At 36.6% G+C, this 17576-nt stretch overlaps 1 protein-coding gene across 1 annotated transcript; it reads right to left on the bottom strand.

Annotated features, from left to right (window-relative positions):
• Positions 1 to 1504: 1504 nt before the first annotated feature.
• UPP (uracil phosphoribosyltransferase) lies at positions 1505 to 16869 on the bottom strand. The gene is made up of 12 exons (XM_088101958.1): positions 16609 to 16869; positions 16289 to 16381; positions 15196 to 15274; positions 14242 to 14300; positions 9092 to 9169; positions 8716 to 8797; positions 8326 to 8374; positions 8101 to 8162; positions 2736 to 2803; positions 2422 to 2477; positions 2304 to 2351; positions 1505 to 1723 (listed from the first exon to the last, which is right to left on the bottom strand). The coding sequence occupies exons 1-12, from the start codon at positions 16726 to 16728 to the stop codon at positions 1666 to 1668; spliced, it is 852 nt and encodes a 283-aa protein (XP_087958084.1). The 5' UTR covers positions 16729 to 16869; the 3' UTR covers positions 1505 to 1665.
• Between the last annotated feature and the right edge of the window lie 707 nt (positions 16870 to 17576).

Genomic DNA, 17576 nt, shown 5'->3' with positions numbered 1-17576 from the left:
CCTACACCTGAACGTAAACATTGAGCTTCATCTTCACAGTACATGAACATAAACATTGACCTAAACCTTAATGTAAACATTGACCCACCTACGAACATCAACTTAAACAGACTCACATTGTCACAATGTTCACCACAATAACAACGCACATAGCTCCAACTAACAATTTTATCCTTTCTCTGACAATTTCACCATCTCTTTCGTCAATCTTTTCTTCATTACACCACTTGAAAAAGTTACCGTACATCCCTCTTGAAGATCCACCCTGTTATGTACCAAATAAGCCACCAAAATTGGTTCTAACTCAGTAATCTATGAACAAATAAATTCCAAATTAAGTGAGAAAGGTAAGCCAGACGTGAAGTCGTTAGCATCGGAGTCGAACGTGATCATCGGCGTTGCTGCATCTTTTCCAAGGCGCGTCATTGGCCAGGAGCTCCACCAACGTTACCACCAGCCCTTCTTCTCAATTATTGTTCAACGTTCTTCCTCCTCTCTGAATGCATTTTTCTGGTTGTGGATGTTTGAGGTGAAGAAGAAGACAACGATGGAGTGATAGGTGCCGAAATGTTGGGAGAGAGCTGGGGTTTCTGATTTTTTGTGAATTGCAAATTGGGAATTAAGGCTTCTGATTTTGCACATGATTTTATGAATTTTGAAAATTGCAATTGGGGCTTCTGATTTTACACATGATTTTGCAGAAACCCTAACCCTTTTCTTTTACCTAATAACTTCAACTTTTTAACATTTTCACGTACCTTGCCAACTCAATTCACCTCACCTTGTCACACAACCAAAAACTGTACACATCATTCAGTTTTTGCCACGGAGACAATTACACCGTTATGTTTTTAACGTCGTAAGCCAAATGGACAATTTTGAATCGTTTTACCGAAATATGGGACCTTACTGAACTTTTTTAAAAGATAGGACAACTTTAAACAAAAAGTTCAAAACTAGGACATGATATATTAAACCTTTTATTTAAATTTCTTATTAAAAAATTTGTCCAAGCAAACCTTTAGCCAACCCCATGCACAATTTTCGTAATATGATTAATATATGATGAAATCTAACACTCTTTCTCCATTTCATTCATATTTCGTTCTTCTTGTGCTAATTTGAAACGGAATGTGTTGTTGTGGAGTTCCCTAACAGACTTGAAGAATACCTTATCCATTTTGAAGGGTAATGGGTGACTTCATTCCCACTCATTAGCTTCCTTTCTTCATAGGACTACACCTCCATAATTTCAATCTTCAACCCCATATATTTTGTATTTTGGATGACTTCAAAATGTAAAATTTAAATTCTGAATTACGGAAATACATGAAAAAGTATTTCAAGGATTATTGTTAATATTAGTGGGATTTTCCATTTCTTTATACTCTTATGATTTCATATGAATTATTGTTAATATGATAGTTGGGATTATGGTTTTAGGGTGATTATGTTGTGTTGGTTGTTAACTGAAAGTGCTTACGTGGTGTTTGGTGGCTAGTGGTGAGAGGAAAAAATTATTTAACTTTGAAGTATAATGACACATCTATGTAACCAAAAGAGTGCCATTAAATTGTAACCTACTATCCATCCGAAAAATTAGTGACAAATTTTAGGCCTCAAAATTGAAAAATATGGCACCCAAGAAGTATGAAGATGAATATTTCATGGATCTGTACCATAGCTCCGGTCCCCTGCATCTCCAAGGCCTGGAATTATGAACCTAAGCACACAGATAAAATACATTTATTAACAATCTTACAACAAAATAATTTTTTCTAGGCAGTCCATAACTTTCTTCCAGCACTCTCATAAAATCCTTTTTTTTTTCATTTTACCCTTCTAGGATTGTTCATTCAATCCAGAAGTTATTTTTTGACTTTTGAATTATGTAATCTAGAAGCCAAATATAACTTATAGATTAATCCAAAACCCCTTTTTTTCCTTAAAAACAGATTTTTGAACTGGACAATCTAAAAGTCATTTTTAACTTTTGAATTCTATAATTTGGAAGTCATTTTCTGAGAAAAAAGTGACTTTTAAATTATATAATCCAAAAGTATTTTTTACTTTCAAATTGCACAATCCGAGCTTTAAGATTGTGCAATCCAAAACTCATGTTTTACTTTTGGATTGCATAATCCAAAGAGGGTAAAATGGAAAGTTTATTTATATGGTGTAGTGAGAAGTTTATGGAATTGCCGGAAGAAATTGTCATTTTCCTAATTCTATCTAAATAAATGTCAAATTATTCAAAAAAATAATTTAAACATAAATAAATTATAATTTTGGGGGGCACCAACCCTTTTTCATTAACTTCAGGATCAATTATTCCAGTATAGACATGAAGCCTGCAAAATATCATAATTAGAAAACTACTGCTTGAAAGAAAGAGAAATTTGAACTTGTGTTTGGATTTACCCAGGAAACTGCTCACTTAGCTTTTGAAGAGCCGGAGGAGCCGCAACAGCTGATATCTGCAATGTGATAAATGCATTAAAAATACATTTCATTATTAAATGTTCTACCACTACAGTTGCTTTGATCCGAATGAATGAACTGTTCAGTTGGTATTTTTGTTGGAACATTGACCAATGGCATTGAGAACAAAGTCATTGATTCACTTAACTAACTAATTATCCACAATGAAAGAAATATGTTGGCTTATAACTACAAATTTGATGGTTATTAAAGGAAATCTAGCATCAGAATATATACAGATTATTATTCCTTACCACTTTAATATGCTTGTTGTCAACTCCTCGATCCTTTAAGAGGTTCAGAGCAGCCACCATAGTACCACCTGCAATTCATACAAAATAACAGATGAAATACATAATTGAGGAACAGGTGTCATTTTCTTATATTTGACTGCTCTAAAATTGTTACTCAAGAATTCGATTCATTGGCATTGCAGGTAAAGTTTGTGATGTGCAGAAGATCAAAAACCAAAAAACAAATAAAGAGAAAGAAACAAACACTCAAAAATGGAGATGATGCAAGTCTCATATACACAAGATACAATGAATTTTGGTGATACAAGTAATATGATGATTATGTCACCATCACTAGGACTGGGTATAATTAACCTAATTGTACTAAACTATGGATTATCTATACTATATTATACAAGAAAAACTAAACTATTTTTACCAAAAACTAAATTATACTATTTTGTAGTTCAATTTAAAAAAACTGCTTGAATTGTGTCTTTAATTTTACCTTTCTGTTCAATCGTTCCCTATCCATCCTATTTCTTTTTCAATCACCGCCGTCACAGAGATCGAGAGTTTCCGTCGAAGGTCCTGCTACCATCAAAGGCCCTCACTGGACGTGAGGTGATCTCTTTATCTACTCTCTCTCAATTTGGGTTTTCAATTTTAACCATTACAATTTATTTTCGATTCCTCTTTTTTTTCCCATTTCCCCAATTTGTACCCTTTTACTATTCTTTGTTGATTCAAAGTAGTTTCGAAGTACTGGAAAAGGATGGGTTGGGTGTTGAGAATGAGTGTTGCATTGTGGATTTTAGTTGAGGGGTTAAGTTTAAAAAAATAGGGATGGGTTCAGATCGTCTTTGCTGGGTATAGCGCAGTTTATAAGTAGATTCATTTAAGTTTTATCCTGCATCTTTTCCTCATTATATCATCTTGTATGCTTGTGTCTATGAAATTATTTGAATAAATATTTTTGTTCTATAATGAATTTACAATCTCTTTCTTCGTGTGCCTGGTGATTCAACCAACTAAATATATACACATCTATAAGTACATGATTTTGGTTTCTTTCATGTTTTGCTAGCAGAGTTGTTCAGTAAATGTAAATCATCTCATTCACGCTTTTATTAGTTTGATTTGGTACCTTGAAGAAGTTAGCTGTTTCTTATGCTCGATTCTTACAACAATAATAGATAAAATTTATTCTTTTGCATTAACTCTGTCAAGAACAGTCCATTTTTGTTTGCCTATTGCAACTTTTCTCTGATTAACAGTAATTTCCTGAGCAATGCCCTTATCTTGATAGTCTAGAGATTAAAAGTATTCTTTCCGTTGAATTTCTCAATTCAATCTTGGATGTGATTGTCATCTTGCAACATTCTTGATCACTTAGTGTTAGATATATTATATCTTTTAGTTAGTTAGTTATTATTTCTCATTTGTATTTTGGACTTAGCCCATATTTCTTCTATTATAAATAAAGAACCCTATGTGTGTATTTAACACAAGGGGATATTCTCTCCCAATCTTCTCTATTTCTCATATGGTATCAGAGCAGGTTCTCTGATCTTCTTCCAGGGTCTCTGCTGTCTACCGGCGGCCGGCCGCCATGGCCGCCGGCAGCCCCTAAAATCTCATTGGGCAGTCCATTTTTTCTTCTTAAATCTCTGCCACAGTCAGCACCAGTCCAGACCCAGTGTGCCACTGCTGTCGCCGCCACTTTCCTCTGCCGTCGCTGCTAACTCCGGCCACCGTCGCCGCCGCTGCCGTTGCCGCCGTCACCGCCGGCCACCGTCACAGTTTCGACGGGTGACCTTCAGATCTGGACCGTCTTTTCGAGCGACGGCCAACCACACCGGTTTCGAGAGCCACCTCTCAGTCACGCGCCGCCACGCAGCGCTTCTTTTCGGCCAGTCCGCCGCCGCCTTGTCGCCGGCCACCGTCACAGTTCCGTCCGGCGACCACTGGATCTGGTTCGCCTCTTCACGCGACGATCAACCCCACCGGTGCCGACGTCTGACTCTTTCCCACGCTCCGCCACGCGCCGCTTCTTCTCCGTCAGATCTCAGGTGCGTGTTTGTCACGCGCCGCCTTCCCAGCATCGGCATCAAACCGCGACGCTGCCAGTTGTCTCGCCGGACCTCCCTCTCTCTGTTCAGACCTTCCAGAGCAGCCATTGCTGCCATCTTCGTCTGTTTTCAAAGCATCTTCATCTCGCCGCACGTTCCGCATCGTCGGACCTTCCTTTCTGCGTTGTGTGCTTCGTCTCAGCTGCTGATGCCGCTTCTGCGTTGTGTGCTTCGTCTCAGCTGCTGATGCCTGTCCGGCCGTTTGCCGCTGTCCGGCCGTTTGCCGCTGTCCGGCCGTTTGCCGCTGTCCTGCCGTTTGCCGCTGTCCTGCCGTTTGCCGCTGTCCTGCCGTTTGCCGCTGTCCGGCCGTTTGCCGCTGTCCGCGCCGTTTGCCGCTGTCCAGGCGCCGTATGCTTCCAACCACTGTAGGCCCCCATCACCTCGTCAGTTAGTGATGGCAGTCCCTGTAGTTTTGTCGCTTCCAGCCACTACAGGCCCCATCAATCAGTGAAGGCAATTTAGTCCCTGCAGGCCCCATCAGTCAGTGATGGCAATTTAGTCCCTGCAGGCCCCATCAGTCAGTAATGGCAATTTAGTCCCTACAGTGAGGGGGAGTATGGTTCCAAGACAACTCACATATATATGGGTGTAGTCCCTGCAGTTTTGTAGATTTCAGCTACTACTGTTGATCCCATCACCCATCCATCATTGATGAGGATTTAGTGTAGTCCCTGCAGTTTTGTAGCTCTTAACTTTCAGCTACCACTGTTGATCCCGTCACTCATCCATCATTGATTGGGAATCAGTCCTTGTAGTTTGTCATTGTCCACCACTGCTCTCCTTCATCCACTTTTGAAGTTGAAGTTTCACAAGCTGTTGTTAGTCCATCTATGTTTGCCTCACACTCTTGAAGACAAATCATCTAGTTCAACACTGAGTTCATCTATTCCAAGCTTAGTTCATACAATTTGTATGCTCCAGCTTGAGGGGGAGTGTTAGATATATTATATCTTTTAGTTAGTTAGTTATTATTTCTCATTTGTATTTTGGACTTAGCCCATATTTCTTCTATTATAAATAGATAATCCTATGTGTGTATTTAACACAAGGGGATATTCTCTCCCAATCTTCTCTATTTCTCATACTTAGCATTGTTGATCAAGCTAGGTTGAATACCAGTTTGTTGTGCAAAAGATCAAAAACAACAATTAAACAAAGAAAGAAATAGACACAGAAGTGCATACTCAACGAGAAAACAAAACAAGTCTTGTATATAAACAAGAAGATACAATGAAATTTGGTGATACATCCAATATGATCATTATGTCATTGTCACCATCTACTGTATGCAGGTCACCCTTATATAGGTGACAACAAAAGGGTATAAAGATAGTTAGAACTGAAAACAGAAACCTAATTAACTAACAAAATAGAAACAAGGTCTTCTATCAAGCTAAACAGTCTTGCACCTCCAAATAGTCTATCATATGTAAAGAGTTCAAAGCATCAACTAACAGTTTTCCTAAGCATTATGAGAAAGACACTCAAGCATTTTTCACTTTTTCATAAAATGAAGCTGGTATATCAAAGCGTATTTGACACCACTGACACTTTGATCTCATTTCCTCCACTGGCTGCAGCCAATCACTGCCATCAACATTTTCTGGTGACATTTCCAGACAAATTTCAATACTAGGTCATCTTCTAAAGCTAACCCAAAATCCACCAAAAGTTGAAACCTACTCACACAACTTCTCTGTTGTCCTTCAAGTATGTGCAACTAACATCATTGTCTAGTCATCTAAGCTTCGGCATGCAACCATTGTCAGTCTCATCAGCCTTCCATGGACTTATTTCAAGTCTTGCCATGCTCTTGTATCCCTATTTGGGTAGGTAGCACGTCCAAAAGTTGTTACTCTTCTTGAAAACTACTTGTTTCCACAAATGACTTCTGCAAGCCCAATTTTTTCAATTTATGGTACACCCATCACCACTACAGTGAAACTAAATGGTAAAAGTAGGTTTTCATGGTCTACCTATGTAGAACCGTGGTTCCTAGCTCTGGTCCAACATGATTATCTTAAAATCAAATTTATATCAATTGAGGAACATACCCAGTGGAAGAAACTTGACTCTGAATTGAGTGCAATTTTGTGGCATTCAATGGAACCAAAAATGTTGATTCTAAAAACCTTCGACATGTGCTCGTTTTGAGGAAGGCTCAGTACTTTTTCCCTTGACATTCAATGAATGTATGATTCTACTGAAAAGTTTTCTTAAACGGACTAATCATGATATGATATCACAAAGTTCTCAAACCCATAAGTTGTTTAAAATCTTAATATGTTCCTAGAGCCTAACTAGCAACAAGATGTGAAGAAACTTGACAAATTATACATGGTACTAGTTCCACAGGGTTTGAATCGCAACTTTGACCATGTTCAAGATCAGATTCTTACTGGTCAACAGATTTATTCAATGAAAAGTTTAACAAGGCTGCTTCATGTTCCTACTCTTGAAAAAGGTGGAGATACTCTTGAATACACTGAATCTTCAATAATAATATCAACTCACGGCAAAGTCATGGTAATTGAGAAGAATGTGGCAGTAAAGGCCATCATCCTTTCTTTTCTCCCACACAGGATCCCAATTTTTTAACAGGTCTTACCTATTCCATCCTCCAATCCACCCATGTCTATCGACCAAGAGTCATGCAATCAAGAACCCCATCATCTATCTCCAACATCACCTCCATTACATTCAACCCAGGACACAGGATTGTTTCTCAATCACGTGAAGAGCCATGTTATTCATGTTCTTCTCCATAAGTCACCCATAGTACAGATCCCAATGATGAAAAGTTCAGGTTCACCTGCAGCTTTTGACAAGGTATTCAATCTACCAGACATCATTGACAGAGATTCTCCTAGATTAACAAAAGAGGTTATAAAAGTAATGTTTCATTGTTAGAATGTCAACAAAGTTATGTCTTTTAAAAAGGATATAAACGTATTATGTATCCCTAATTATCATAACTAGAAATACACTAATTGATAAAATGAAAAATAAGATCCCTAAATAGCATCTTTGTAAATACAACCTTGATTCAAACTCTATCATTGAGAAACTATTTTTGGACAAACTTGTGCCAGTTTGTGATTCGATCCCACACAAAGGTTCATAAACAATTCTAATAAGAACCTTGAGAGAACCACCTTCAAAGAAATCCATACTATACAAAGATAAAAAGCCGCATTGTAGATGGATGGCAAGCATAAGATAAGAACAAATGCTAAACATAAGACTATGCATACCTGTTGCCAGCATAGGATCAACCACAAAAATTTTACATCCATCGGCAAATTTCTCAGGTAACCTGCAAATAAAATAAAGGAAGAATGTGTAAAGATGTGCTCCAGCACTTGGTAGAACAATGGGCTGCTTTATCTAAGCCATTAGCCATGCTAGAATTAGGAGAAAAGAAAAAGAAAATATTGGACAAAAAAACATATTTTTCATGCAAAATATAAATTTCTTACTTGTTCAAATATATAGTCGGCTGAAGGGTTTCCTCGTTTCTGCTTATTCCTTTTCCATAGAAGTATAAAAGTATAATTATTCAATTTAAGGAACAGACAAGAAATGTGCCCTAATTTTAAAAGGTGCATAATAGGCACCGCATAATACCAAAACCTCTACTAGTGCATCTCCAGAATTTATGATCCTTAAACAATTATCATTTTAACATGAACTATCACAGTTATATTCAAATATATATAACCAGATATTTCATGTATGAACTGTGTCCAAATATAGTAAAACATGGGTATGGTGTGCCTCACAATTCTAGCATCTAGACTCTCAAATAATAAAATAAACATTAAAGCATCTGCATTTCCCTTTTTTTCATTAATTGGATGTATTATTACCTAGATGGTATGTTTTTGTTGCAGGCAAGACTGATGAAGCATGTTCAGCAAGAGCAAGGCCTGCCCTCAAGATTGGAATTATCTGAAAAATTAGTAAATGATTTCGGTAATAGCTTGCAGAAAGACAATGCATAACCATGGCAATAACACCACAAAGCCCAAATGACTTGGGTTTGATCAATAATGACCCATGTCAACAAAATGAAAGAAAAGCCAAAAGCATGAGCATGGTTTAGCCAAAGACATTACACCCCTAAACTGCTTCATAACTAAGAACAAATAAACAAAAATCCCTGTAATATTTAATCATTAGGCCTCAAGAACTCTGCAAATATTTAATTCCAGTTAAGGATAATGAAAGTAAAATGCTACTTACAGCCAGAGGCTCCCTTGGGTCAATGAATTCCACAGAGGCTACAGCCAATGGTGATTGAATCTCTCCAGAAACAGTGGGCTAAAAATATAGAAAGCAAAGCAGAAAAGAGAGAAAATGCAAATCCAAGGTTATGAGTCCGACAAAGGGAGGTGAAAAAATTAATAGAGACAGGAATAAGAAATATCATCAAATCGAAATAGGTGAAAAAATTAATAGAGAAACAACAAAATTATTACAAAGGAATAAGAAATAACATCAAATCATTCAACTGTCAATAAGTGACAATTTCCGGTTTCAAGCTACAAGGACCATGTTTTTGGTAAGTAATTGTTACAAATTAAATGGAATTGAAATAAGATGCTTTAATATAGTAGTAATGAGGAAGAAATACCAGTTTAGAATTTAAATTGGAAAAATAACTTACTAAAATGACCGAAAACTCAATTAATGAAAACCATCAGATTGGGAATATCACACAATGGGTTCCATTGTTGGATCAAGCACTAACCACTACGCCAAAATATATAACTCATAGTCAAAGCATAACTTTTTTACTTAAGAGCATAGCAGCCTAAGTGTCATAATTCAATTGTGACTTGACCAATCTAGTGTTTGCTATGAGACAATTGATGCAACTTGCAACAATTTCCACCTAAGCAGTTACTTTAGTTCTCATCTATAAGAGTTTTTATTTTTACAAATAGAGATTACAAAATATATTTTAGGAAATTTTAGATATTATTCCCATGTATTTAATTTGTTATATTCTCTGTATCTGGCTATTATTACTAGAATAACAATCCCACAATTCCAGGGATTTGTTTGATAGAATAGGTTGTTCATTCAATAAGCTCTTGTATATATATATCCAATGCACGTAAGGAGACAAATAATAAGAAACATATTCTCTCCCCTAAATTTAAGATGGTATCAGAGCTCCCGATCCTTGGGAGCGTCTGACTGTGTGATTTGATTGCAGCCTTCATTGCTACCCAACCCTAGATTTCCATTACAACCTTCATTATTGCCCAACCTTAGAGTTCCATCGCAGCCTTCATTGTTGCCCAACCTTAGAGATCCCTCACAGCCTTCATTCCTGCATGATCTCAAACACTCATCATCAGTCTTCGGTTTTTGTGCCTTAATTGCACATTTCTGTAATGGTTGAAATGGAAAATGTAGACAGAATACAAGAGAATTGGAGAATGTTCATTCAGCTTATCGATTGAATGAAAAAAATTATCTTAAATGGTCTCAACTCATTAAGACTATTCTAAAAGGGAAAGGAAAGGTCAGCCATCTAACTGATGATGCCCCTGCTGAAGAAGATGCTAGATTCAAGTCATGGGATGAAGAAGACTCCATGATCATGGCATGGCTATAGAACTCAATAGTTAATAAAACCTTGTCTACTGTATTGAGGGACATCTTGAAGGGTAATCATAAATCTTGGGATGAGTACATTCCCCATGTTGAATTTGCATACAACCGAATAATGCATAGAAGAACTAAAATATCTCCTATTGAGGCTGTATATGGTTTTAACCCTCCTACACCTATAGATTTGATACCTCCTCCTACTTATTTTGATTTTGTTCATAAAGAAGGGGTATCAAAGTCTAATTTTATCAAAGAATGACATGAAAGGGTTAAAACACAGATTCAGCAATAAACTGAGAGGTATACAAAGTATAACAACAAGGGGAAGAAAGAGATTATCTTCAAAGAAAGGGATTTAGTTTTGCTTCATTTACGCAAATAAAGGTTTCCTAAATTGATAGAACCATGAGAGTCTATGTTAGGAAAAAAGGAATTAGAAAACAAAACATAGGTTGTTAGGAGGTTTGGGGGTTGTTAGGCTACTATAGTGTCCCTTCTTTCCTAATAGTGCTCACGTTGCTAGAGGTTCTTGGACCACTTCTGGCCCCTTTGAACATTTTTGTTCTACCCCTACTCTCGCATGATAACACAATGATGAGTGGTTGTTTCGATTGGCCACTCCTCCTCTAATTCTTGAATCTTTTGTGACTTCCTCCACATCCCTGGCTATCTCCATTGCTCTTAACAAATCCATGGGGCTGTGAGGCCTGATTTAGCTTCTAACTTTGCTCTGGAAACCCTGCAAAGAAGTACCCCAGTAATTGCTCTTCTGTCAGTTCTATTGTTTGAGACACCAGAATCTTAAACTACTGGATATACTCATCCATTTCCCCCTTCTGTCTTAAAGCCGCCAACTTCTCAAAAACGGAGCACCTTTCCCGTCCTCCGAACCTCCTAATCAAGGCTTCCATCAGCTCCTCCCAAGAAGGGTTCTTGGTCTTCTTTTTCCAGTACTTGAACCAGTGGCTAGCCCTTCCCTCCATACTAATGAAGGCCAACCGAATCTTTTCTCTAGATGAAACATTTTGGATTTCAAAGAACTTCTCAACTCTTGCTATCCAGCCCATCAAATCTACTCCTTCAAAGGTGGGTAACTCCACTCTTTTCATCCAACACTTCTAGATTTCCCCCCTTTCTTCCTTTGTCCTTCTTTTACTTTCTCCATTAACCGATTTTTGACTACCTTTGGATCCCTTTTCATGGGTTTTTTATTTCCGCATCATGTCTTCTTGGAAGCTCTCCCTGAATTCTTCCCTTAGATCAACTATAGCTCTTCCTTGTTCGCTAGCCAATCTTTCCAAGGTACTGACTCTCCCTTCCATGCTTCCACTAGGACCAATTGTTAGGTTTCTTGGTGACGAGAAACTCAGATTTCTCTGGTTTGGTTCTAGAACACACAAACTCAACACTGGAAAACTGTATTAATATTCCCAAACAAAGAGGATGTTTGAATACAGTTAAGGGACCGAGCTCCCCCTCACACAGGATGTAACAAATTTTGTCCTACTATCTCAGATACAAAACAACGTGTCTTTCCCAAGACACCTCCCCCCTATATGTAATTGTCCCCCAAGGGACAATATAATAGCCTAACAACCCCTAAACCTCCTAACAACCTATGTTTTTTAGTTTTAGCTCCCTTTCTCCTAACATAGACTCTCATGGTCTTATCATGAACAAAGGAAGTCTAAACTTAATCCTCGAGGAGATGGTCCCTTCCAAATCCTTAGGAAAGTCAATGATAATGCATACCAATTAGACTTGCTTGAGGATTATGGAGTGCACACCACCTTTAATGTGACTAATCTTACTCCTTTTATAGGTGGTTCAGATGATGAAATCGATCCTCCAGATTTAAGGACAAATCCTTCTCAAAAGAGAGGAGATGATGACTTAGGTCCAACCAGTGGACCTATTACTAAAAGCATGGTCAGAAAGATACAAGAAGGCTAGGAAGACACTGAGACAAGTGAGCTTGATCGGATACAACTAGTAATAACATGGGTCAAGGAAGATGTCAAGATTTCATACAACCAATAGTTTATGTTTCTTTTGACCTTGTAAAATATATGTACAAACCAAGCTCTCATGTTTCTGTCCGAGCTCTCCTGCTCCCAGGTTGGCCTGTCGGGCTCTCTGTGTCTCGCTACGTTGTCGATCCCCTTTTGACCGACCTGTCGAGCTCCTTCTAAAGGTCGAGCTACTGAGTTGTGTACAAGGGGTCGGCCTTTCTTACAGAACCTCTCACGTTTAACATGTTTTGCACATGGGTTAAAGCAGCATCAATGTGAGTGCCACTTGTCAACTGATCCACATATCTAGGCATGAAAATAAGGCATGTGTAGATTTCTGTTAACATCAAGGAGGATCTCTTCTCCTATAAATATAGAGATCCCCACCACAATACAGATACTCCTTGATGATTAGTGAAACTCTATTGAGATTACTCCAGAAACTTGTTTCTCTTAAGAGTCACCAACTAGAGGTTCTCCAGCTTCCTTTAGCCCCCTTCCCTAGAATAAGCCCAACCTTTCTAGAAACCTGCATCATTTTCAATCCATTCAAACCATACAAACCACTTTTTGTCATTGTCCTTCTGCTGATTCTAGACCGAGGTGCATCATGACATTCGGGTTGTCACAAAAAACCACCCACCTCCATTATCATCACCCATCTTTATAAATCCTCCAATTCTCATTTCCATATTCATCTTGCCCACAAATGTCATACCACCAAACCACCATTAAAGCGCACTATTCATCATCTTAGCCTACATTTCATCTCATATCCCATTATGTCTTCCAAATGACCTCGGAAAGAGAATGGAGATCCATCAAAGGAAGCACCCAAAATGCGAAGGATCAATACCTAAACATTTCATCTTCCTTGGATAGCATTTGGATTTGAAAGCCGAGAGGAAATGTATAATTCTCTTAATACTATGCAACTCTTCCCTACTGTTTATTGGGATGAGGAGAATTGTGGAAACTTTTGGCTTTGAGGCTGATGTTGATTAGATGTTTACCAATATTGGTTGAAAGATTTTGTTCAAATGATGCCCTATCAATAAGGTTGATGATGACCATGGAATTCCTAAATCCTTTATTTTTGGGAAATTTGAATAGTCTAGATGATGAGGGTCTCATTTGTTTTCACTTATTTAAATATTTAAATTCCTAAATTCTTTATTTGTGGGAAATTTGAATAGTCTAGATGAGGGTCTCATTTGTTTTCACTTAATTATATACGATCACAAACCTTGATTTGTAATTGTCAACTCCATCATTGGTTTTCCAATCTACAGGAGAACGCTATCAATAGCCCAATGGTTTCAAACTGCAGTATATTTGGGCTTCATAGGTGGATGTGATAATTTAGTTGACAAGCAAAGAGACTTGGACTTAATAGACATGATTTTACAAGTTGATACACCCCAAAAGCCCTCCCTAATACAACCCTAGTTTCAGGGGTATTTTAACATCCAACAACCAACTAGTGCAGCCTTAAGACCTGTTTTCAGGCCTAGCTATGAAAGGCATAACAATAGCTCATGAATAACAACTATGGTTGGTACACAGTATAAGGTTTATAAAGTATTCCCTTTAGAATTGACCACATAAAGATGAAACTATAGCTCCAAATTTGTAGCATTTTATGGCTATATAAAGAAAGAAAGATAGAAACATCAAATCATATAGTAAGAACAATAAAAAAATCCAAGTAAAAATCATGAGAATTAGCAAGATATGAACCATGAATTAGCAACTAACCAACCAATCCCTTGCAGCTTCATACATAAGTAGCCTTCCCAACTCGGCCAGCGCATTTCCTACAACATTAGAAACTGGAAGTGTTAGTGAATCATTTGATTAACTAATCCAGAAATTTTAACCAAGTCATCTTAAAGTTTAGAAAAATATTGAGATTAGAAAATGAATAAAACAAGCAAAATGAAGGGAAATTGGAAAACTTTCTGTGAATTTGGATTATCAACTGTTTTCATTTTTAGTTTATATGTTTTCTCCAAAATGCTATAGTGTTTCATTTAGCTTCTCATTTTCAAGAAAGTAAATGATGAAAACACCATTTTCTTTGCAAATTTAAGAAACAATAAAGATAAAATAACATTTTGTAATTCATGCTGATAACATTCTTATCAATTGAAAATGAAAAGATAACACAAAACCAAATGTACCCTTTGAAATTAAAAATTTCAATGAATGCAAAATTGATGATGCAACTCACTAGTCCATCCTACTCAACTTGATTTCCTAAGGGAAAAACACCATCCTAGTCTAGTTAAGATGTTCGAGTTCCAGGTTCCCCATCATACTTAATTTCATCATTTTTCTTTCATGCTGATTACCAGTGACAACAGATTACAGATAAGAATGCCACTGTGAATAATAAAATTTCAAAGCTATCAATCACACTCGCAATAAGGCATTCAGATAAGGTTAGTGGTTCGTGATTGTAACAATTAACAAGAAAGTTGCTCCAACTGAATCAACAGTTTTCCAAAACTCAATCTTTCAAATTCCAACAGCACATTTTTTACAAGAAGCTATAATACCATTAAGCCTTAAATGGGAAACTAGCAACTAAGCTAAAAAGTGGTGATACTGTTCATTCACCATTATGTCAGATGTAATGAGCATATACCGGCTTAACATTGACCTCAAAATTTACAGAATATTGCTTAAAAATGGAACTTTGCTACTCACTGAAGATGGGACAAGGGGTTTGCTCATTCCTCAAAACTGAAACCCAGTGCTTGATCAACGGATGAGGAGGCACATACACCTTCAGAAATCCAATAAACAGAGTAATTCATCAAAGAGGCCATCTCAGAAAGTACCAACACACATCCACACCTTCCATTATATTTCCCTCGGCAACCAAACTAGAGCAAAACCCGTTAAACCCAGAAGCCAAAACCACCAAAGGAATTCAATAATCCAATGCAAAGATAAATCAACCAATTAAGCAGTGAGAGATAAATGATCATAGAAGAAAAATCGGCTCCTTTTTTCCATTTCTTTCTCATCAATAAAAACACACCAAAAGTTCATAAACCCAGAAGCCAAAGCCATAAGCAGAAAAAGTAAAAAACAAATTTTCATTATTATATCAATTAACTAATTAACCCACCATATGATCAAGTTCAAATTCTCCTCTAGGTTTTTTTTACGCTGTCATCTACAGAGCATTAGAAATACACTAATGTTGGTGTATTAAATTTCTTTTTAATTATTTTAAAAGATAAAAATCAGTGTCCATCAGTGTATTTTACCATCACAGCATAGGAACAGCACACAGAAACCCAGTAGAGAATCCAAATTCCGATGGATCAATCTCCAAAGGATTAAAAAAATAACCCTGCTCCCTTCCCTGCATTTTCCTTTCTCAGATACCAAAACCCCATATGCGAAACCCAAAAAAGAAATTAAATAAAGCCAACAAAAGCCAGAAACCAAAACTATGAAAGAAACATTAACAATTAATAAAAAATTGGAAAAGATCTTCAACCCGTAAAGCCATCATAGATAAATTTCTAAACAGAACACAAGAACTCTCTATTTCACTCCCTCCATTTTTCTTCATACAAACCACAACCCCATAAACCCAGAAGCCAAAACCAAAAGAACAATTAAAAAAATGACCCAAACCCACAGCTAAAACCCAACCAAACCACCCACCACGGACAAACAACAAAAAAACAAAACTTTTGCCATCACTCACTCCATTTTACCTTCCCCGACCCAAAACCATCATATTGAACAAAAATCACTCATAAAAAAAGAGAAGAACACTAACGAGCATTCGGTTCTCGGCAGGGAGCTTCTCCTCCATGGTCATATGAGAGTACACCACACCACACGTGCGCCGCGGAGCACTGGAGCAAAAGATCTGAGCCGAGACAGAAAGTAGGCAGCAACATCAAGAATAACAAAAGAACGAATAAAAAGGGTGCACATTTCGGAATCAAGAATAGAATCCAACTGGAACAGACATACCCATTAAAAGAATATAATAAAAAAATAACCACGACAACAATAATATTTAATGAATTAATTAATTAAAAGTAAATGCAACGAAATAAAAGGAAAATGGAATATTTAATTTATGATGATTGCCTTTGGGGTAGTGAAGAGAAAGGAGTGTGAGAGAGAAAGAGAGTGACATGTGGGAGGAATTGGTGGCGCATCGGAGGGTAAAGGGAGAGTAAGGTTGAAGATAACGCGGGAAGAAGCCATGAAGTGTGTTGTAATCTGGGTTGTGGCCTATGGAGAAGATGATATGTGGAATTTCTAGAGTAATGGTTGGTCGGATAGATACATCTTCATGGATATGGATGCAAGAGAACCACCTCGTATTTCTTTTTCATGTTTAAACTACTTCATTCATCATTAGTACAAAGAGAGAGACCGTGTGTTTTTATATTTTTTAACAAAACTAAATTAATAACAATAGTTACATTCTAAATAGAGGTAATTTTTATGATAAATTTATTATTGAAATGTGTAAATGAATAGTACATTTTTGTTCATTTTATTTTATTTTTAAAATTTAGAAATAACAAAATAAAATAGAAATATATGGAAATCAAGGTTTACTTGTTATTTTTTATCTTCACGTTTATGTTCTAACGGTTAGAAACACACGTGTTTTAGAGTTTTTATATCTGCATTTTTTAATTTAAATAATACAGTTCTGAAAGAATTATTTGAAAATTTAAAAAGATGTATGTTTATATTATGTTAAGTGGAAAATAAAATAATTATATTTGGTGGATAGACACCTAAATTTGAATATAATAGAGGAAGTTAAGAAAATATTTTAAAATAAAAATATATGTAGTTTGTAAAAGTAGTGTTAGAAATTATGTGGTTGTCGTTTTAAAAAATGTGTTATTTATTTGTTATAAAAAAAATAATTAACTTTTTTATTAAATTGTGCATTCCATATAATATATATAACATAAGAATTTATCCTGAATGATAAAAACTAAAGTATATACGAAAGAGATGTATCCTTAAAGTATTGTATCTTCAAACAAATAAACACTAAGATTTGTTATTCACTTGAATGAAACACTAAGATT

Source organism: Vigna umbellata, chromosome 11, assembly GCF_029865625.1.
Source record: "Vigna umbellata cultivar VRB3 chromosome 11, Vumbellata_1.0, whole genome shotgun sequence".
NCBI lineage: Eukaryota > Viridiplantae > Streptophyta > Magnoliopsida > Fabales > Fabaceae > Vigna > Vigna umbellata.
Note: the sequence above shows the minus strand (reverse complement) of the source record. Positions and strands in the feature narration are given on the sequence as shown.

Excerpts from the sequence above, each read along its gene's own strand:
- UPP (XM_088101958.1), bottom strand. The coding sequence starts at position 16,728 with ATGGCTTCTTCCCGCGTTATCTTCAACCTTACTCTCCCTTTACCCTCC. Across the intron at positions 2,478-2,735 it reads ACAACAAGCATATTAAAGTG|ATATCAGCTGTTGCGGCTCC; the intron begins GTAAGGAATAAT and ends ATCACATTGCAG. Across the intron at positions 1,724-2,303 it reads CCTGAAGTTAATGAAAAAGG|GTTCATAATTCCAGGCCTTG; the intron begins GTTGGTGCCCCC and ends CTGTGTGCTTAG.